General features: G+C 40.3%; 2 protein-coding genes across 5 annotated transcripts in view; one reads left to right on the forward strand and one right to left on the reverse strand.

The window, feature by feature from the left end:
• The window catches only part of LOC124136725 (adhesion G-protein coupled receptor V1-like), a 168052-nt gene that overhangs the window by 97611 nt on the left and 48338 nt on the right, over nucleotides 1–22103 (reverse strand). For all 4 annotated transcript variants that reach the window (XM_048401180.1, XM_048401247.1, XM_048401155.1 and 1 more), the window contains 13 exons: nucleotides 21970–22093; nucleotides 20990–21247; nucleotides 20202–20331; nucleotides 18214–18437; nucleotides 16912–17132; nucleotides 15785–15941; nucleotides 14848–15062; nucleotides 13887–14014; nucleotides 12670–12798; nucleotides 11513–11727; nucleotides 9942–10180; nucleotides 8850–9110; nucleotides 8132–8269 (listed from right to left, as the gene is read on the reverse strand). In XM_048401180.1, the coding sequence (XP_048257137.1) occupies nucleotides 8132–8269; nucleotides 8850–9110; nucleotides 9942–10180; nucleotides 11513–11727; nucleotides 12670–12798; nucleotides 13887–14014; nucleotides 14848–15062; nucleotides 15785–15941; nucleotides 16912–17132; nucleotides 18214–18437; nucleotides 20202–20331; nucleotides 20990–21247; nucleotides 21970–22093 (2439 nt within the window). The remainder of the gene's footprint in view (nucleotides 1–8131; nucleotides 8270–8849; nucleotides 9111–9941; nucleotides 10181–11512; nucleotides 11728–12669; nucleotides 12799–13886; nucleotides 14015–14847; nucleotides 15063–15784; nucleotides 15942–16911; nucleotides 17133–18213; nucleotides 18438–20201; nucleotides 20332–20989; nucleotides 21248–21969; nucleotides 22094–22103) is intronic.
• On the forward strand, nucleotides 56–6139 carry LOC124136679 (lectin BRA-2-like). The gene is made up of 2 exons (XM_046502663.2): nucleotides 56–1038; nucleotides 4202–6139. The coding sequence occupies exons 1-2, from the start codon at nucleotides 459–461 to the stop codon at nucleotides 4441–4443; spliced, it is 822 nt and encodes a 273-aa protein (XP_046358619.1). The 5' UTR covers nucleotides 56–458; the 3' UTR covers nucleotides 4444–6139.

Here is a 22103-nt window from a genome sequence, read left to right on the forward strand (position 1 = left end):
TATAAATCGCAACACTTTTCTTTTCATCCATAGGAAATGTGTTCAATAGAATGATCTACCAGACTGGGAGTATCAATTGCACAGAGTCAGTCGTTGGACAATAGGCGGGATAAGCCCCATACTCAAACCTACCTTTCATTGACGTTACACCAGACAAACTATACTGCTGTTGACAGGGGACTCCATTTTGTATTATTTCAAACTTGGACCATGTTCATATGATGACTTGAGTATTACTGTATGGAGATTTCATGGCAGTTCTACCAGTTAACATCTAGGCAACATATTCTGTCACTCAAAATGCCGCTCACCGACATGACTGCTAAGGAATAATCTTGAAGGAGATTCTTCCCTGTGCTTGCATATGAAGGACATTTTTGCAAGGATTTACAAACGTCGCTTTTGGTCAGCTAAACATCAAAGAGTGATTATTCAAGTTTTTCAAGTAATTTCTTAAAATGTCTTTTCACGGATGTTTACAAACTGTGTACATTGCTTTTGTACTGACGGTAGTTGTGGGATTGCTTCGAAGTGTTGATGGACATTCTTGTGATGTCACTATTGATGGATGTGAATACGAACTCAAGATTTCCGCAAAAAGCAAAACATGCGCTAACATAAACCCTTTTGTCACATATTACCGACAGAAACGATCTGTCTCGGAAACGGCTGAAACAGATCAACAGGTAACTCCCATTACCAGAGAGGATCTCAAACAGCTTTCCAAGAAAGTTACACGTATGTTGGATAAATTATCTACACGAGTCCTCAGATGGTGGAGAAAATTGGATCAGAAAGTTGATGAACTTTCAGTTAAAAGAAACGGCAGATTGAGATCCCAGTCTGTTCATCTCAGTAATCGATGTCCGGATGGATTCATTGGAATTGAAAATTGGCCTTCCTGCTACCTCCTATCTCACTTCAACACCTCGTGGTATGAGGCAAAGGATTATTGTGGTGCTTTCGAAAGTGATCTTGTTGCCATGGGAACAGTGCGAGAGCACTATATACTGTCTTTCGTCATAAAGAATAATCCAGGTAATTTGTATTATTTTCTGTCTTAATTATCATATAGGGCATAATCTTGTATCTTTGAAATTATGGATCAAAGATCTATTTTCAATACCAAAGCAGGAAATATTCTAGTGATCTGACTGATCAATCTAGTGATAACAACCCCATCATTGTGATATGACACATATCAACCCCATTCTAGTGATATAAAGTAATACTACATGTATAAGTGTATAAAAAACTTTATACACTGAAACATATAAAGAATTATGTCTAATAATGTATTTATGTATGTGAGATCAAACTTAAAATTAAATATCTGTTGTGGCATATGTTTTAGTTTAATTATCTGAATATAAACAAGGATGTGTTGATGGAAGTTAGAGCACTGAATCACTGAATGCTTCTGAGGAGTTCATTTAAAACTCAGTAGCAACCCCAGATAATATAGAGCGTATGAATAACAACCAACACTGAATGCATGCAGTTCTTTCTATTTATAACCTAGGTATTTCACTGGTACAAGCCAAGCCACACAGTGCCACACCACATTCATACCTACATGTATACATGACTCATAGTTATGCTGATTGGGTTAAGGTTTGTGTCAATTCATAAAGTACACCGTATGACTTATATCATTCTGACCCATTCGCTGTGGCGAGTGATATATAACCTTATGAGGGAAGCATAAAACCACATGTACCACTTGTGATACTGGTTTATCATGACTTATCCTACCAACATATCTTAATATGATAATATTGTAAAAGAATTAAAACAAAATAAAACTTGATAGAAAACAGATGTGCCATGTCACATGCTTTTCACTAACTCGGAAAAAGTGTGCGACTTTTTGCATAGAAACAGGGTATAAGGGATTTATTTTTCCTCTCAGAAACCCATGTGCAGACTGTCTTGCTTGTGGCGTGGTATAAGGGATTTAGTCTCCTGCTGAGAAATTTATTTCCCTCCAAGGCGGGATACATACTATTTTATCAAGATCACATGGACCAATCAATTCTCTCATGAACCTCATTCTTGTAAAATGACTGAATGATCAAAATCATTGGAGTAATATGACTCTTGTCAAAACAAAATGAATTTTATGTGACCTCATATCAATAATAATAATTATGATGACATTATTCTATCACAATGTGATATCTTAATGAGGTGATGTGGCTGTTATCAACCATGGTCTACTAATAGGACTTTTATCAAACAATGTGAAATGATATGGTTTATATTAACCATGCTGTAGATATGAAACTTTTATCAATTACACTGCAGTGACACGATTCTTATCATCCATATTTCATATTTAATGATGTATTATGGTAAATTCAGAGATATTAAATCCTCTCTCTACATGTGTCACTTTTCCAAATGCTAATGTATGATTATGATAGTGGCCTTCGTCTTGGAAAAAGTTAAAATAACTGCCTTGTTAAATCACCAGCCAGCCTATATATAAGCACATGCCATATTTGATTTTAATGATGCACTGCCTACCTTAATTAATTACAGTTTAACTATGCACATCTGAATCATTATAATCGATAACATTCTTCTTGGTGCCATCTAAAAGTGGGCCTATTGGAGTTCAGTTTATGCCACTTGTTCACTTATGTAATACTTTGTCAAACAGTAGATACATACTTTCTTCCCCAGTGACACCAATCTGTCAATCCATATTGATGATGATGTTGGTGATTTTACAAGTGCTTCTGATCGATAGAGCAGATTTCACACTCAGAATCCATATCTTCCTGCTGGCATTTTATCCCATATCTTGGCAATACCATCAAAATGTCACGTCAGAATTAGTGATAATCTGAAAAATCTGTGTGTAGCTGTCAGTGATAATCTGTATAATCTGTGTGTAGCTATCAGTGATAACCTGTATAATCTGTGTGCAGCTTTCAGTGATAATCTGAATAATCTGTGTAGCTATCAGTGATAATCTGTGTAGCTATCAGTGATAATCTGTATAATATGTGTAGCTATCAGCGATAATCTGTATAATCTGTGTGTAGCTGTCAGTGATAATCTGTATAATTTGTGTAGCTATTAGTGATAATCTGTATAATCTGTGTGTAGCTGTCAGTGATAAACTGTTTATGTGTGTAGCTGTCAGTGATAATCTGTATAATCTGTGTACCTATCAGTGATAATCTGTATAATTTGTGTAGCTATAAGTGATAATCTGTATAATCTATTTTGCAGCTATCAGTAATAATCTGTATAATCTGCGTGTAGATATCAGTGATAATCTGTAGTTATCAGTGATAATCTGTATAATCTGTTTGCAGCTATAAGTGACAATCTGTATAATCTGTGCAGCTGTCAGTGATAATCTGTATAATCTGTGTGTAGATATCAGTGATAATCTGTAGTTATCAGTGATAATCTGTATAATCTGTTTGCAGCTGTCAATGATAATCTGTATATAATCTGTGTAGCTATCAGTGATAATCTGTGTAGCTATCAGTGATAATCTGTATAATCTGTGTAGCTATCAGTGATAATCTGTATAATTTGTTTAGCAATGTGATAATCTGTATAATCTGTTTGCAGCTGTCAGTGATAATCTGTATAGTCCGTGTGTAGCTGTCAGTGATAATCTTTATAATCTTTTATAGCTATCAGTATAATCTGTGTGTAGCTTGCAGTGATAATCAGAATAATCTGTGTAGCTATCAGTGATAATCTGTATAATCTGTGTGCAGCTGTCAGTGATAATCTGCATGTAGCTATCAGTGATAATCTATGTGTAGCTGTCAGTGATAATCTGTATAATCTGTGTAGCTATAAGTGAAAATCTGTATAATCTGTTTGCAGCTGTCAGTGATAACCTGTATAATCTGTTTGTAGCTGTCAGTGATAATCTGTATAATCTGTAGTTATCAGTGATAATCTGTATAATCTGTGTAGTTATCCGTGATTATCTGAATATTCTGTGTAGTTATCAGTGATAATCTGTATAATCTGTTTGCAGCTATCAGTGATAATCTGTATAACCTGTAGTTATCAGTGATAATCTGTATAATCTGTTTGCAGCTGTCAGTGATAATCTGTATCATCTGTAGTTATCAGTGATAATCTGTGTAATCTGTGTGCAGCTGTCAGTGATAATCTGTATCATCTGTAGTTATCAGTGATAATCTGTGTAATCTGTGTGCAGCTATCAGTGAGGCTGAGGGTTGGTGGACTAGTGGCAGCTTCCTTGGCAGCACGCGGCAGTGGATGTGGACGTCGCAGTTCTTTACCAAACCCTTCACATTCATCAAGTGGGCCGATGGGGAACCCAACGAAGACGGGTCACAGTGCATGCTGCTGAGCCGGGATGAGAACCATCAGTGGAACGACGCCATCTGCACAGAGCACTTCAACTTCATCTGCGAAGTTCAAGGTCTGCCTCTCTAACAAGGTCATGCATGGTGGGACATAAGGAGCATGGCACCGCGGTGTGGTACCTCCCAGAAAGCCATGACCAATCACATCATGCTGAATGGAGCAAAGTGTGCATACAGTCAGCATTACTGTAAATAATGCATCCTGACTGACATATTTTAGACTGGGTGGAGTACTCAGTTGTCTGGTACTGTTGCTACAGACACTGACTAAACAATGGCTCCATATCGAGGAGAAGGTGGCTCCAAGGTCATATGCCTTTCCTAAGTGCATAGTCTTTATATTGGGACTTCCATGAGCCATACATATTGGCCTTGCATACTTGTGGTGTGTCACTTGACTCAGACTTGAGAACCATGTATCAACAAATTCAGGGCAAATATCTTAAGATATGATGGAGTAAAATCTTAGCACAAGCAGGTCAACGTTTGAGAAATTCCACCCAAATGATTCTGTTTATGCCAGAAGTTCTTAGTTTCTTAGTTCGTAATCTTCCATGTTAATTGAAAGTTACCCTCTTACACTTCAGTTAGTTGATCCATCAACCGAAAAACGAAAGAAAAAGTGTCACCTAACTCTTTTTGAATATTTAGAACTACCTTTAATATATACAAAACCAGAACACAATTTTCAACATAGAGTTGGCAATGACTAGTGTTAAGAGAAGGTATCAAGGGGATCCTCTGGAACATGGATTATCAATCAAGACATACCGGCAGATATGAATATGTAATTAACGGTAGTCGGTTAACTTTGAGATAGACAGTATGCAATATAACTGGGTTTGGGGATACGAGAGACGTCACATGACTTTTGGCACCCCTATTAAAAGTGTGTATTTCCCTGCTACCAGTCCATCCTGTTTTCTCTGTAGTCTCAGTACCAATATCAGCTGTATTGGCGAGCTGATTCACCTTAAAGAACTTAGGGAGAAAAAATAGAAAAATGTATTTTGCTGTTTAAAAATGTTTGCCCACAATTATTATTCCACTAAGTTCATTCTGCTGTATGTCATATCTGACCCAAATAGTACATATAATTGTATGTAGTTTTGTAAATAAATCTAGATAGGTAATGACGGCTTTCAGTTGTTCAATTTACATTATCATGCTAGCGTGAGACAATGTCCCCTGTCAACACTGGGTCTTCACTTCATACGTTACAAGTGTAAAGAGTTTCATAAAACTACACAACACCTTACAAGCTGATTGGCCTTTGACACATCATTTGATCAACACTCATTGTTAACAAAGGTAACATGGCAAGTCCACATATTACAAAGAGCTAATCGGAGTGAAATATTTCTGTTTGACAATCCGATCTATCCTGTGACCACCACAACATTTTCAAAATAGTACCTGGAACTATGTAGTGAGTCAGTTGTGAAGTGACTAACAATTGAAGTATACACCAACTTCTAAATGCCACTGAAAGAAATGACTAACAGGTGATGCCACCTTAAACATGGTGGCAGTCTGTCTGTACTGGCCTTAAGGATGAAATGACACATCGGTGCACCATTGCATCGTAAGTTTACGATACACGATACAATGCACGATATGGATTTTTTTCTGTATGGATACAAGACGATACACTCGCTGAAATAAATTACTACATGTTTAATGACCTCAGCATTTTTGTCAGTCAAATATCACAAATGTGTTGTAATTAGCATTTCAAGTTCACTAATAAATATAGCCACTACGAACATGTGTCTACAGCTAGCTTTTCATTTTGAACCTGCTCTGAAATATTTACAGAAAGAAGCTTCCACACGATTTGACATAAATATGCATATCAGGATACGTATCGTATGGTATCATGACCTGTGTATCATGATATATATCATATCGTGACCTTGCTGTATCGTTTCACTCCTAACTGGCCAACCAGTCAACTTGATTAGGTGGCGACAAGACTTTGACTGGCCAATGAGACAGCTAGATTCTTAACAGGTAATTCTTGCACGTAAACTGTATTGGCAGCATAGTAGCGTGTCAGCAGGTACATCCTTCTTCCCATGCATACTCAGCCTGATGCAAACACTGGGTACACATTTATCAAGACTTACAACCCTCCAGTGACATCATGCTATTGGTTTCCAGTTGGGTTAAATCTCATAAACAGGGATGTTATAAAATCCCTGGGATTTTATTAATACAACTTCCGTTCTTATTTTAACATATGAATATTTCTCGCTAGAAATTTATTTTGCATTTGAACACAATGTAATGAAATGTAAAATCAAATGACAAATGTTTTATTTATATTCCTGCACATCGAAAATGCAACCTTTGTATCTGTAGACCAGTGAGGGCACCACTAGGCTACAGAAGTGCTGATAAATCATAATGCTTTTAAGAATGTCTTTTTGTAATACCCAAAAGCTAGCAACAGACATTTTACACCGACTAACTGAGGTTCATGGAAAGTATGTTTGAAACATAAACATGTTGATAAATGTTGTTTTAAGTTTCTTTTTGGGTGGTTTATAAGTTAGATAAAACACTTACCCTCAGGTTTTTATGAGATTTACACATATAAATGCAGTATAATACTGGCACTGTATGTACTACTAAAAAAGGTTGACGATCACTTAGTGGTATATAAAAGGGGTAGTGCATATGGTAGTGGAGAATAACTATCCACTCTTAGCAAAAGCATATAACCTAAACTTCAAAATGCAACCACACAGATAATACATGGTTTGCATGATACTGTCATTCATTGGTCAGCCATCCCCGGTTATCATGGGTATTTGATCTCCGTTCTATTGTGATGAAAACTGGAGCAGTTCGCTATTAGAGCTTCATTTCAAATACAGTATCATCCCTTCATTGTCTCTTATCATCATCTCCCCACAGGACTTGTCTCGTGCAATGTGATTGGACAGTTATTTCTTACATCACATCGTTAGAATCTGACTCAAAATGGAGAAATGACAGCAGTAGAAACTAACACTTTTAGTCCACCAGTACTTATAATGACATATAGCAAATCCCATAATAATTGCCAATTTCTACCAGTCAGTATGATACCTTAACTATTGGGCAGCTTGGCAAGGACTATAGGACAATAACAATTCTATCACTGAAATGTAGAGAATATATATCATTACAGAATGGAGACTTAGTATTGGAAATGATGGGGATGATGTTAGCACACAGAAGGAGGGCTACAGCTTGTACTTACAATGTAGCACACAGAAGGAGGGCTACAGCTTGTACTTACAATGTAGCACACAGAAGGAGGGCTACAGCTTGTACTTACAATGTTAGCACACAGAAGGAGGGCTACAGCTTGTACTCACAATGTAGCACACAGAAGGCGGGCTACAGCTTGTACTTACAATGTAGCACACAGAAGGAGGGCTACAGCTTGTACTCACAATGTAGCACACAGAAGGCGGGCTACAGCTTGTACTTACAATGTAGCACACAGAAGGCGGGCTACAGCTTGTACTTACAATGTAGCACACAGAAGGAGGGCTACAGCTTGTACTCACAATGTAGCACACAGAAGGAGGGCTACAGCTTGTACTCACAATGTAGCACACAGAAGGAGGGCTACAGCTTGTACTCACAATGTAGCACACAGAAGGAGGGCTACAACTTGTACTTACAATGTAGCACACAGAAGGATGGCTACAGCTTGTACTTACAATGTAGTACACAGAAGGAGGGCTACAGCTTGTACTCACAATGTAGTCTGGCGGGGACTTCCCTGAACTCCTGGCAGTGCCGTCGATGGTCCTCCATTCCACGGAGACCTCCCCGATCAGTCCTTGAGCTCGAACCACCAACAAGGAGGCCACCCGATCTTCCTCCCTCGCCATAACCTGGCAGCACACAACACTATGTAATACAATGAACTCAATAGGAGGTCATTCCCCCGCTTTATATATAGGAGCATTCTGGAAGCATATAAGTTATGTTATTACCTGCACAATTAGGATTAACCATTACACCATCCACTGTCTTGTACTAGGTATATTTGGCATGGTCTTATTGACAGACAAACGCCATTAAACAAATGGACAAAATAGTATCGTTCTAAACTCTGGGAGTGTAAGACACAGAGTTTTCTCTCCAAAGTTTCATGAAGATACTTGAAAAAGGTTATAATTTTTACCTGTGGTCAAGAAATGAAGCCCCAACTACAAGTATATGTAGTCTGTAACTACAGTAAAATTCATCTGGGTCGTTCCCTGAGTGAAGTAAATCATTGTTGATATTGTCCTTTGTGAAGATGCTTGTAACAGTAATCGTTCCACTGTTTATATAATTGTTTCCATAGAATTTAAGTGCTGAGGAAACTATGCCCTTCATGCTTATCAGTACTCTTCAGCTTATTTTTAATCATCATCATCATCATCATCATCATCATCATCATCATCATCATCAACACAGTATACTCACAGTAACCGGCTGAGTGGCTGGAATAATCATTGGATCATTTTGTTGCGGGGGAGATGTCAAGGCTGAGAACTGGAGCATGCCGTGAGGGTAGTCAGTGTCATCTATGATGAGGTTGGACGATCGAGTTGAAGGGTCTATGCTAGCCCCACTCTGATTGGTCGATCCTGTTTGTCCATCACCCGAGATGGCAGATTCTAAGTACACTCGAAATATTTCTGCTTTTTCTGGCAAATTGTCTTCTTTGATCTGGAATTGTAATCTCTGAAAAGAATAAAAACCCACCAGCGACTGTAACTCTTATTCATGGTTCCATCATGGTTACATAGGTCAGCAATGTTCATACATCAGTCAAAACTAAACACCTGACAAAAGTGATATTAAAGATGTTATGTTATATATCTATTGAACTCTCAGATTCCTTATTGGTAGCCGAGTGGTTAAAGCATTCGCATTCATGCAGAAGACCCAGGTTCGATTCCTTACATGGGTACAATGTGTGAAGCCTGTTTCTGGTGTCACGGCCATGATATTGCTGGAATATTGCCGGAAGTGACATAAAAACCATACTCACTCCCTCATTATGAAGATGGTATATGTGTTGCCAACACTTGGTCATGCAGTTAACTCAAAATGGGGACATTCGAGTAGCCTAGTGGTTATAATGTTCGCTTGTGACCACGCCGAAGACACAGGTTTGTTTCCCAACATGGGTACAATGTGTGAAGCCCGTTTCATGTGATATTGCTGGAATATTGCTAAAAGCAGGGTAAAACAATACTGACTGACTGACTGACTGACTGACTGTCTGACTGACTGACTGACTGACTGACTGACTGACTGACTGACTTGACTGACTGACTGACTGACTGACTGACTGACTGACTTGACTGACTTGACTTGACTGACTGACTGACTGACTTGACTGACTTGACTGACTGACTGACTTGACTGACTTGACTGACTGACTGACTGACTTGACTGACTTGACTGACTGACTGACTGACTGACTGACTGACTGACTGACTGACTGACTGACTGACTGACTGACTGACTGACTGACTGACTGACTGACTGACTGACTGACTCTCTCACCTTCTCCCTCTCTCCGGGGCTGAATGTCACTGCTCCTCTGGCCTGGACGAAGTCGTCCACAGCGGGAATGTACACAGAGTTGACGTCCTGCTGGACGACCCAGGTGATGGTCACAACGCCATCATCTCCCCTGCTCCGCCCAATGACACACGTGATGAGTGCGCTCTCGTTGCCTGTCCGTGATGGCTGACATGACTGGGTGAAGCCGTACAGGCCATTTGAGTTGTCACTCTTCAGAACTGGAAAAGCGTGAGTGTATGGGATTTAATCAGTTTTGAATATTATTTTAGTTACAGCATGGTAGGTCGGCTTATGCGTGAGGAAAGTCCACCATTCAGCTGTTGGAGAAAACCAATAGCCGGTATAGAGCCAACCAAGGATGGCCACATTCAACAAAGTGATCATAGCGCCATGACTGCCTATGTATAAGAATGGGAGTTACAAACATCTCAGCGCTACAACTGCTTTGAGGAACAGGACCCAGGACTTGAAGCAACAGTTGCCTTTGTATGTACAAGGGATGCAACTATGCAAAGAATTTTGTTCCACTTCAGATCTCTCAGAAGACAAAATATAACTTTGATTTAGCAATTTTCATATTCCCACCTTTAAATGTAAAAAATATCATCTCAAGTAGGGCTGTGTATTGGCAAAAAGTGGTATTTCTGTATAGTGGGACTATAGTGTTTGACAGTGATTGACATTGATTGTACATGGAGATCCTATTTTCAACATTTTCAATGCTGCCATTTTGTAGTCATTGATGCAAATCATAATGAAATTTATTGTAATTTATATTTTACCCAATATACTAGAACACAGAAAACCCCATTGCAATGTGTATTGTTTGATAAGCATGTTGCAGTAAACCGGTATATCACCGGTACTGTGCAGTCCCAATCTTTATCCACATTATAAAAAGGAGCCATCTTATTTAAATATTCTACCTAAAAACCAAAATATTCAGGTATCCATGTACAACAACATGTAATGAAGGGATTCACATGAAGCAGGAATGTTTGGTAGCACTCTATATACTGTGTACTTCATTAAGTATTCAAAAACGAAGAACACACACACAATTTTCTTCAACATAATAACAGGGGGCACGGGTGGCCCAGTCGTCTAAGGCGCCACGATTCGCTGTGCAGAGTTGCAGAAACCTATGATTGTTGGTTTGAATTCCGGTTCACCCTGATTATGTTTCTAGGTTTTTCAGCACCATACCCGTGCTCGGGTTTGGGTTTCACCGAAGTGGTAATCACTTCGGGCTTTCCTCCCACATTAAGCTGACACGACGCGATATAACTGGAATATTGTTAAAAGCGGCGTTAAACCCAACTCACTCACTCACTCACTCAACATAATTACTTGAAGCTAAAAAACTGATGTGAGGCTAGTTGTTTGGAAGCAAGGCATTTGCCGATGATCAACTAAAAATTAATTCATCACAGCCTATAATCATCAACACTTTTTATCAATACTGGCTGTATCGGTACACAGGTACAACCAGATTATTTCCCATGGTCTTAACAAGACACCATCAACCCAATACACATAAGCAGACGTACCAGTAAGTGTGGCAATGAAGCCGGAGTCGGAGATGGCCGCTCCACCATTCACAGACACCAGGGTGACAGAGAAGACTTCATTGCTCTCCTCCTCAATGTCCTGCAGAGATTGGATGTTGAATGTACTCGTCCTCACCCCTGGGGTGTAGGTCAAGGTCCCAGAGATCGGCATGATGTCCTTAATGGCCGGTGTCTCATAGATCTCGAGGATCTCTCTGTGAAAAGTACAGAAATTGATTCTTTCATTCATATGTTCCGGCGAGAACATTGCCTGTTCCAGGTTCGTATTTAAATCAAGGGAATACAGATAAAGGTTGGATATCATGTCTACATGACCAAAGACCAGTCAGCAAGGTGACAAGGTGAGGATGTCATCTGTCGGATGACCCTGGCTAAGGTACAAACTCTACTGTCAGCCGAAAATACAGTCAGGCCACACAGTCGGCCACAATGCTCATCTCCACGTTGGGCCCAAATGTAGCAGCAATAAAAATTCAAAGTCTTGTCCTGGGATCTTTACTGTGGATCTTCTGATCCAAGGTCAGACACCTTGTCCACATTTCCAAGAGGCTAACTTGTCATGTATACTGTCCTATCAGCAGGAGGCATCCCAGGGGCCCCATTGAAGGGTACTGAGACTTATTTTGCTTTGTGATATCAACATCTACCATGCACTGCAACATTTACTGGGCAAACCATATGAGCTGACAACTCAAGCCCTCAGAGGCACTCCTGAACAAGGTAAGACTTGGACAACCTGCATGTATCCAACATAGATTTCTGCAAACCTATATGACTCCTAACCTGAGGTTTGTTCAGCAATATTCCAGCAAAATGACGGCAGTCTGTAAATAATTGAGTCTGGATCAAACAATCCAGTGATTGATGTCCTTAGCATCGATCTTCGTAATTTGGAAACGATGACATGCATCAACCAGGTCAGTGAGCCTGGCCACCGGATCCCATTATCCGCCTTTTATGACAAGCATAGTTGTATGTTACGTCAAGCATGGGTTGGTGAAGACCTATTCTACCCAGGATCTTCATGGGTCAGCATGGGTTGTTGAAGACCTGTTCTTCCCCGGATCTTCACGGGTCTAATCTGAGGTGAAGACTCAGGCGTAAGAATCTTCTATGTGTGTAATGATTGCACTCACTCCTCAACCAGGCTCCGGAGGAAGACTCGGACATCCTGCATGTGTCCGAGGTAGAATTCAGCTCCTGGGGAACGTGCTCCCACGAACAGTGCACCTGCCTCGTCAATGATGTTGGGTTGTAGCAGAGCTCTACAAATCAATAGAGAGACACAATCACTGTGAAGTTGAATACAGGCTTGAACTTATGAACACAATCACAATACAGGCTCTACCATATGAACACATTAACAATACAGGCTCTACCATATGAACACAAACATAATACAGGCTCTACCATATGAACACAATCACAATACAGGCTCTACCATATGAACACAAACATAATACAGGCTCTACCATATGAACACAATCATAATACAGGCTCTACCATATGAACACAATTACAACACAGACTCTAGGATAAATGAGCATTTGCTCGCTGTTTAGTAATCAGTGAAAACAGGCTACATATAAATATCCATGCCTGTTTTTCAAGCAGTGTTTGAAATAAGAAAAATGCCAGGCGGCCATCAGAACCCACAGACTTTAGAAGCTGCAGGCCCTGACTAAACTCTTCAGGCCCTCATTAAGAAACTGCACTTATTCTGATAAACATATTGACATGTAAACTTACTGCAGGACCCATACAAGTTGGAAAAAACGGGTCCGACACGAGACCTACCTGCCAGGGCTAATGGCAGGGGGCAAACTTCCAACACTGCTTTCAAGGAATTAGATCATACATTGCCAATGTGCAGGTCACATGGTTGGTTGGTTGGTTTGTCGTTTAACGCCGCACTCAGCAATATTCAAGCGATATGACGGTGGTCTGTAAATAATCGAGTCTGGACCAGACAATCCAGTGATTGATATCATGAGCATCGATCCACGCAATTGGAATCTATGAAATGCATCAACCAAGTCAGCGAGCCTGACCACCCAATCCCGTTAGTCGCCTCTTACGATAAGCATAGTCGCCTTTTACGGCAAGCATGGGTTGCTGAAGACCTTTTCTACCCCAGATCGTCACGGGTCAGGTCACATAGTAAAATAACTGGATGATATGAAACATCTGACAATCCCATGGATACAAGCATATCATTTTTGCCCATCTTTAAACTGAAAGATGAGATGGTAATGAAAGTTTCTTACGTGTCAATCTTCCATGTCTTTTGGTGTTTCTTTTTCAATATATATTGTAATATACATTAGGTTTAATAGAATTCACATTAACTTGCCTTGTTGAAATAAGCATCCCATCCATATATATCTTGGCGCTTCCATTAGCAACAGATGCCAGGATGTGATGCCAGTTGCCGTCCATGAGGTTGACGCTGGTCACACCCTGGTACACATGGCTACCCCCCTGAAACAATCACATGTACAGGGGAATATCAAACAGTGACCAGGAAGATATTGAGATTGTAGGGTCACGGTTGGCCCAGTCATCTAATTTACTGCACAGAGTTGCATCCCTTAGGTGTGCCAGAAGCCTGTGATCATAGATCCTAGTCCCAGATTCATCCTGATTGGGTTTGTAGGTTTGTCAGCACCCTACCCATTATTGTGGGTTTCAACATACTGGCAAATGTCCAAGTCCTTACCTTGGGCCGCTGGACTGTGAGATACTTGAAATACTGTACAGAGCAGTCTCAATCACTCACTCACTCACTCATGATCCATTATTCCTGGATTGTGGTTCAACCACAACATATCTACATCCTACAGCAGCGTTGTAACAAATATGATCATAGATGATCATGAAATCTGCAACTGATTATTTTCCAGTTATACAACATCATTGTATTGAATAACATTGGTTACATTATGCATACAATTAGTCTGTTAAAAGGGCTTTTGCAGTGTTTTCAAGTAGATTTGTTTGTGTTGAATAGCATAGCAAAATTATGAAAAAAGAATAAAATGAAGTTTTTCCGAGAAAGAAAGTTACAAATTTATGAAAATTCTCTTCTCATTCATGATTGATTATTAAAGGATCACCAATGGTTTTTTTCAAATCATGACCAATTTTAAAATTATAATAACACTTCCCTACACTATCTATCTGACTACATCACCAGCAACTCCATTCTACATAATGATGGACCTGTGCCATGGATGCATTGTGATCATCACAAATTTCAGCTCAAATTTGTATCCTTTATATCTTGCCCCTAATGAAAGTGCAGACAGCCATACCGTGTTTGATCTGGCCAGTGCCAGCTCGATGGTTGACGATGATGTTGATGTTAGCAGTTTGAGGCTGTAGAAGTGCTTCAGACCGTCGGCGGATGTCTTGGCCAAGATGTAACCATTTGTGTTAGGTTGAGGCTGGACCCAAGCACTAAGACTGAAGCCGTTCATGATGTCTGCAGGCAGAGGTTGGGCCGCCGCAGGGACTGTGACGTAACTCCCTGTAAACACATGTGAACCAGGCCAAGTGAGGATCATTTAAACTCCCGCATTGCTAGACATGATTCCATGGCTTTTCATTGGCTAACAAAGCAATCTTTTCGCATTTATGGTTCCATAAACCTACAAAAAATTAGTCATCCCCCACTAGAGGACTTATAAGTGTTTCCTGATTGGTTTATAATAGAGTTGGGGGTTCTTGTGATACAATATTGTGCTGAACGATGTAACTGATTTCCTAGCATTGTCTACAGTGTCTTGTTGGAAACAGCAATCTGTGAAGTTACCATTGTTGCCTTATGTATTTCAAAGAAATGACTTCAATATATTTCTGCATTTATGGAAGTGTAAATGTTAAAACTGATTTACACAGTGTGCACAAGTCAATTCGCAATTGAACCAGAAATTAAAGTTTACAATAGTATTATCAATATCTCAATAAAAAACACCATCTTATTTACCCGATATTAAACATTCTTGATCAATACTACAATGTAAGTTTGAATTTGTTAAATTTTCAGAAAAATTATTCCAACATTGTAGAGATAATTTAAGAATAACAACTTCTATATATACTCTATAGGCAGCGTTTCGGTATAGATCCTTATACCGTTGTGAAGCAGGGCCACTTTGTCATCCGTCAACTTCTAAGTAATGCCTATCAAACAATTTTTTCCAACATTACCTAAATGGCATAATCACCATTGGAGAAAATGGCACTTACCTGTACCGCCCGAGAAGAGCAACACATCCGTCCCTGTGCCCCGTCTCCGCTTGCTGTTGTCTGTAGTTACAGTCGAGGGACGGTTACCGACAAAGATCAAGTCCACTAGTTTAGGAGGATTGCCTCCCATTCTTTCTGAGAAAACCTCCCACAGGACCTGGGAACAGTGTCACAGGAAGAACATCAGCAACAGCTCTCACGATGGAGAACTACCTTTGCACCATTCGACAAAACGATCTTAGTGCTATGATTGCCGTAAACCTATGTTAAAGTATAGGAGTTATGATCATCTTAGCGCTAAGATCGCTTTGTCTAACCGTGCCAAGTAAGGGAGCTCGCAGGAGCGAGGCTATGCAGGTGGATGAACTACTAACTGTAGTCATTGAGTTCAGGCCCATTGTTGCCTGGAACTTTATAACAGTTATATATACACCTTAGGCCACTTGTCCATCTGCAAACTCTTGTAGAAATCATTAGTTATTAGACATAGACATAAGGCAGGTTGCATGCAGGTTAGTACATTTTTAAAGGTGCAAGTAATAGGGCTTGGACGGGTAACTTGGGTACCCACAGGACTGCCCGGAACCGTGGTTAGTCACGTGACATATTGTTTCATGACAAAATTTCACTGTATAACTACCATACAGTCTCCATTTTAAGTCTCTAATGTTCGCATTTCTTCATGACTATGAACAAGTTCCTTCTGTCTTATACATGTTTGAACAAAGCTAAATAAAACTGCAGTCAACTTTAGTGTATGCATGACCACATCGTTTTATACGTGTATCTGAATACATTCTGCCAGGGCTACTGTCAAATTATTCCCAATTGGACATTTTGTACCTATCTCTTGACACCCAACAGCAGGTACCCGGGTAGGGTCGGGTAATAGGGGTGTGGGTACCCAGGTAGTAAAATTGGACTTGTCCCAGCCCTAGCAAGTAATGTGGTAGTTCCAAGGTTAATTTTTAGTAGTTGCAAAGAAAGTAGTTTTAATTATATCTCCATCTCATCGTATCCAAATGAGTGTCTAGCTATGGCTGTACACATGCATGTTTGTCAAACATCGTCATACTGAAGTGTCCCATGGTTAAACCAACCCACACATTTCCCATGCCTTGACCTACCTGTGTGTTTCCAAGGCTACCCTGTTGCCTTTCCACAGTAAAGGTAGCTGAAGTCTGCCCGCCCTGGCCCGGCGTGACATCCTCATCGATGTTCTTCTCATCAGACATGGCCGGAAAAGCAAACTTGCCAAATGGCTCATCACTCTGCCTGACCTTGAGAGTCCCCACTGTCCTTGCAGAGTCCAGTTTGGCCAAAACAGTGTTTGTCCTCCCAGAGACAACTGGAAACACAATGCATCATATAGAAACAGGATTGACAATCTGGCATTCCTCTTTCATGAACACACCTTAAGCCCTCTAAGAGCTACAGAGTTTGGTTTAACACCACTTGTAACAGTGGTTCAGTTACAACATGGCTTGTCTGTTTGATGTTGGGGGATAGCTCAAGGTGATGCAGGGTCTGAGACCTGCTTGATGAAACCCACAAGCATGTGTATGGTGCTGACAAACCTAGAAACATAATCAGTGTAACTCGGGGATTCAGCCCATAACAAGAGATTTCGGGAAACTTTGCTCAGGGAATTGTGGTATGTTAGATGATTTCACACTCCTGTAGATGAGGAGTGAGTGAGTATGGTTTAACGTCGCTTTTAGTAATATTCCAGCAATATCACGGTGGGGGGACACCACAAATTGGCTTCACACATTGTACCCATGCGGAGAATCAAACCCGGGTCTTTGGCATGACGAGCGAAGGCTTTAACCACTAGACTACCCAACTGACCCTGTAGATGTGGATGTAATATGATCAGAGCAATGAACACCTCCCAGATCAAATATGCCCTTATAGTGGATTCTACTGATGCTGTGGCAATACCCTAATTCAGGGACAATGACAGCTATCACTATTATTGTACGTTTGTTTAAAGCCAAACTCATTTATGACGGAAATCTGTAAATAATCAATTCAGGACAATCAAGTGATTGACATCATGTGCATCAATCTATGCAATTAGTTGAAGTGAGGTGAAATGGGGTTTAACACCACCTTCAAGCTATGCAATTAGGATACGGTGACATTAAACCAAGTCAGCACACTCGCCCATACCTCTACGACAAGCATGGGTTGCTCAAGACCAATTCTTACCCAGATCTTTGTGGAAGACTTACACTATATTAGCTTTGCAAACCTTGATATGAAACCACTCCTACCATTATCAAACAAAAAAGCAACAGACCAGGTAATGACAACAGACATATACCCAAGCAACATGAAACAATTGTTCACCAACCACATTAAAAGCAACAGCAGGTAATGACACAGACATATACCCAGGCAACATGAAACAATTGTTCACTGACCGCTAACTCCCGTGAGGACGACATTGTAGGTCTTCTCGTTCTCAGGGATGTCATCCGGAAGCGGCTTGATGATAATGGGCAGCTGACCTTGACTTTCTTTGAACTGAATGACCCCGCTGGTTGTTTCAAATTCTCTTGTGTCTGTCACCACTTGATTGGTGAGCATGTCGCGGATCTGCCAGGACACATCCACCTCACCGAACGAACCCTGGTCTCGCATGATGCTGAAGGAGGGAACAGCATGTTTACCCTAACACATTTTGTTTGTTATTAGTTGGGGAACAAAATGTTTGGCCCAAAATTCAATCTTGATTGTTGGAATACACAACTTCCAAATTAACATACTGTCGACATCTTCCTGAGGCAAGGGAGTTAACCAACTATAATAGTCCAGTTTCCACCCTTGCGAAAGTCGGCTGCAATTATGGAGTTATATTTTAGCTGGACTAACAAATCTTTGCACAGTCCAATCAAAATTGTGTAATGAAATTGACATCTGGTTTATAAAGAACATGGATTTCAACCTGCATATTTCGGTCAACTGCTGGATTTGCAAAAGATGTGTACTGTCAACTAGGTGTTCACAGGTATTTTCTAAATCTTTTCATGTTTTTAATTAAGGTGCTCACATAATTTGATGCAAGGTAAGTACCGTTTTATTACAAAATATATATCTTGATTATCGATCTGATTATCTTGACCGGGTGCCACCATTTACTTTAAAGCAAATGCAAGTGATATGAGAGGTAGAATCTGATTGGTCAATAGGATTGTCATAGAGGGGACATAACTCGCACTAGTAGCACTACTCTCTAGCCTAGTTTGGCAATGGTGGAAACGGGACTTGTAGTCAACAGATTATGTCATCTTTGCACACACCTACAGATAATTGGATTGAAAGTCAAGAACATCACAGTTTGTATATGTTTTTTCATTTTTTTCCAAAATGCTATAAATTACATATGCCAATACATTCCTGGGACATCGCCTATTACAAAACAGTTGGTCTTACTATTAAATGCCAAGCCAGTGGCAACATCTCACAGTGTTGGGAACGATGACATGGAATCAACCATGTCCCTGAGCCTGGCCACCCTATCCGTTTACTCACTGTTTACTACAAGCAAGAGATTCCGCCTTAGGCTGGGTTATCTGAAACCTATTCTGATCTCCCCATGGGGAGTCAGGTTTAGAATAAGTCCCCAGCAACTTCTGCTGGTCGTAAGAGACAAGCCTATGGATCCGGTGGTCAGCTTCAGAGACTAGTTTGTTTGCATGTCAGCATACCCCGATGACGTATATCGTTGCTCACAATATTGATCACTGGATTATTTGGTCCAGACATGATTATTTACAGCCCGTTATAAGGTACCCGTAATGTTGCTGAGTGTGGCGTTAAACAACAAACAAACAAGTGACTGGAATCTACACTATGCATACTACTTCAATGTGAATGAAGTAAATAAATTCCTAATTTCTTGTGATTATTAAAGTTTTGAGTCATACATTATGTAGCAGGGTACTATTGCTATTTACATCATTATTCATACATCATCATCATCTATATGTTCATTGTTTGTCTTGTCTACAGTTGAATGTCAGTCAATAACTCTTTAAAGTACTTAACACCCTTATTTTCAGTCTCTGAGAATCTCTCACCAGATCTTCCCCTTCAACCTTCTGTCTATCTTTAGACATTTTTTTCACACCTGTGAGTTTCCCTCAGTCTATTTATATCTTGCATCAGCACTTCCTTTGATGCTTAATGCAATATATCCCCTAAATGGCCACCCTGGTCCTCTACAGGTAGCTACCTTCCATACCTGACTTCCTCCTCACTTCATGTGCTGCTGTTGAGGAGGAAGGACATTTTCTTTTCTTCAGGTATGGAATGGTCACTTTTCAATCTGTTTTCATCTGCTTCTGTCATATATAAGTACTTTCAATATCAAACCACTATACAAGCGTGGTATTATAGGATAGCATACTCAAAGTAAATGGTCTCTCCCTCGCTAGCCTCCTTTGCCAGCGGCTCCTTGAAGCGGAACACTCCATAGGCATCATCATTGGCCAGGATCATCACCGTGGCCGTGGATCTGTTTGTCAGGATGAAATCACCTGAAATCAAGGAGAAATCTTTATTCACTGTACCCATATTAACTATCTTTCATTAACCATCCTGTCAATAGATAATTATCATAATTGAATCAACATTATTTTCTACTATGGTAATATCACGTTCCCCAATTGAAAAGAAACACTATCACTCATTCACAAACAGATCATGCATGTTATCCCTTGGAACTGTATTTTAAAGTAGCTTTTTGTGAAGTGCTCTCAGAGGGATAGAGTACAAGATTCTCAACACAATTTAATGTACACAACATACATTAGTAGGGCCCCATGGAGTAGTACTTGTAGTACCCTCGTGGCGACCTCATGGTGCTCGTACAGAACTCGTATGAGGATCGTCTTCTAAATTTATTGCTGAGTTGACCGAGTCTAATACAAACTATACGAGCCTCCATGTTAAATCATGTGACAAATTCCCACTGAATTATTTAGCAGCTCGTAGCCAAAGTTGTACCAAACTCGCACAGCTCGTATCGAGATCCTTATCCTCGTATGCACCTCTTAATAGACATTACAACATCCCTGTTTATGAGATTTAACCCCACTGGAGAACAACAGGATGACCTCACTGGAGTGGGGTCATCATTGCTGTAGATATAACTGGACCCTTGCCAGTTTGTGACACCAGACAAAGCGCTCTCACCTCCCAGGTTATACAGCTGCACCTGGAATGTCTCGTTCCCCTCAGGCAAGTTGTCATCCAAGATTTCCAGGAAGAAGCTCTTCTCAGTCTCTCCAGGGTTGAAGGTAACCTCCGAGTCAACACTGGTGTAGTCGTTGGAAACACTCGATGCCGACCCGTCCAGTGTTCGGTATCGTACTTTTGTCGTATCTGTCAGTCGACCTGTTCTCTGAATGGTGAACTGAACCTGAGACGGCTCTATTACATCCTTCCAGACCTCTGCAGAAGAAAATAAATCTCATAGCACTCCGGGGATCTTCATCACTGTGAGTGACTGAGTGAGTGAGTGTGTGAGTGAATTGGGCTCAATGCATAACTGAACAGTCTTCCCATCTGTTTTATGTCGAAGGAAAGCCCATATTTCCATAACATGTGCCATTTGTCAAAATGTTCAGTGTTAATGGTGAAGGGCAATACATAATCAAGTTTGTTTGTTGTCTGTGAACAATTGAGTCTGGAGTTGCCACATGAAGGATCATAACTGGGACATAGCCAGGATTTGAATGCCGACCAGTGGATCCTGACATTTGAGTAAGGGAGGCAACTCATGTAAGCAAACTATGCCTATGCCCCTACATCTTTAGTGCTATAATCACAAAACATAGGTTCAGGTAACACATGTGAAAGTAAAGTCTCTGATCTGTTTGTTGTCTAATGCTGCATTCCAGCTATATGACAGCGAACTGTAGATAATCAAGTCTGGACCAGTGATTGATAGCATGAGCATCGATCCATGCAAATGGGACATGATTGTATGTATCGACCAAGTCTGCAAGTCTGACCAACCAATAAAGCATGGGTTGCTGAAGATGATAAGAAGTGCATGAAAATATGTTTATGTTATCATCCAGGAAAGGTAATGAAATAACCAAACAAAATTACCCTGGAAGCTAATTGTCAAAACCTGACCAATATAATACTCAATGGATAACTTTTTGTACCTGTAAATTCTAATGGGTGGTCATTTTGTCTGATGACAATGGTCGCTCTCATCGGAACACCTGGTTGGGCATTGCCCGTTGGGGGAGATAACTGCAGAATGTAGGTCTCATCGCTCTCTGGTATCTGGATGGAG

This window comes from Haliotis rufescens, unplaced genomic scaffold (assembly GCF_023055435.1).
Source record: "Haliotis rufescens isolate VD_foot unplaced genomic scaffold, xgHalRufe1.0.p SCAF_1, whole genome shotgun sequence".
Lineage (NCBI taxonomy): Eukaryota > Metazoa > Mollusca > Gastropoda > Lepetellida > Haliotidae > Haliotis > Haliotis rufescens.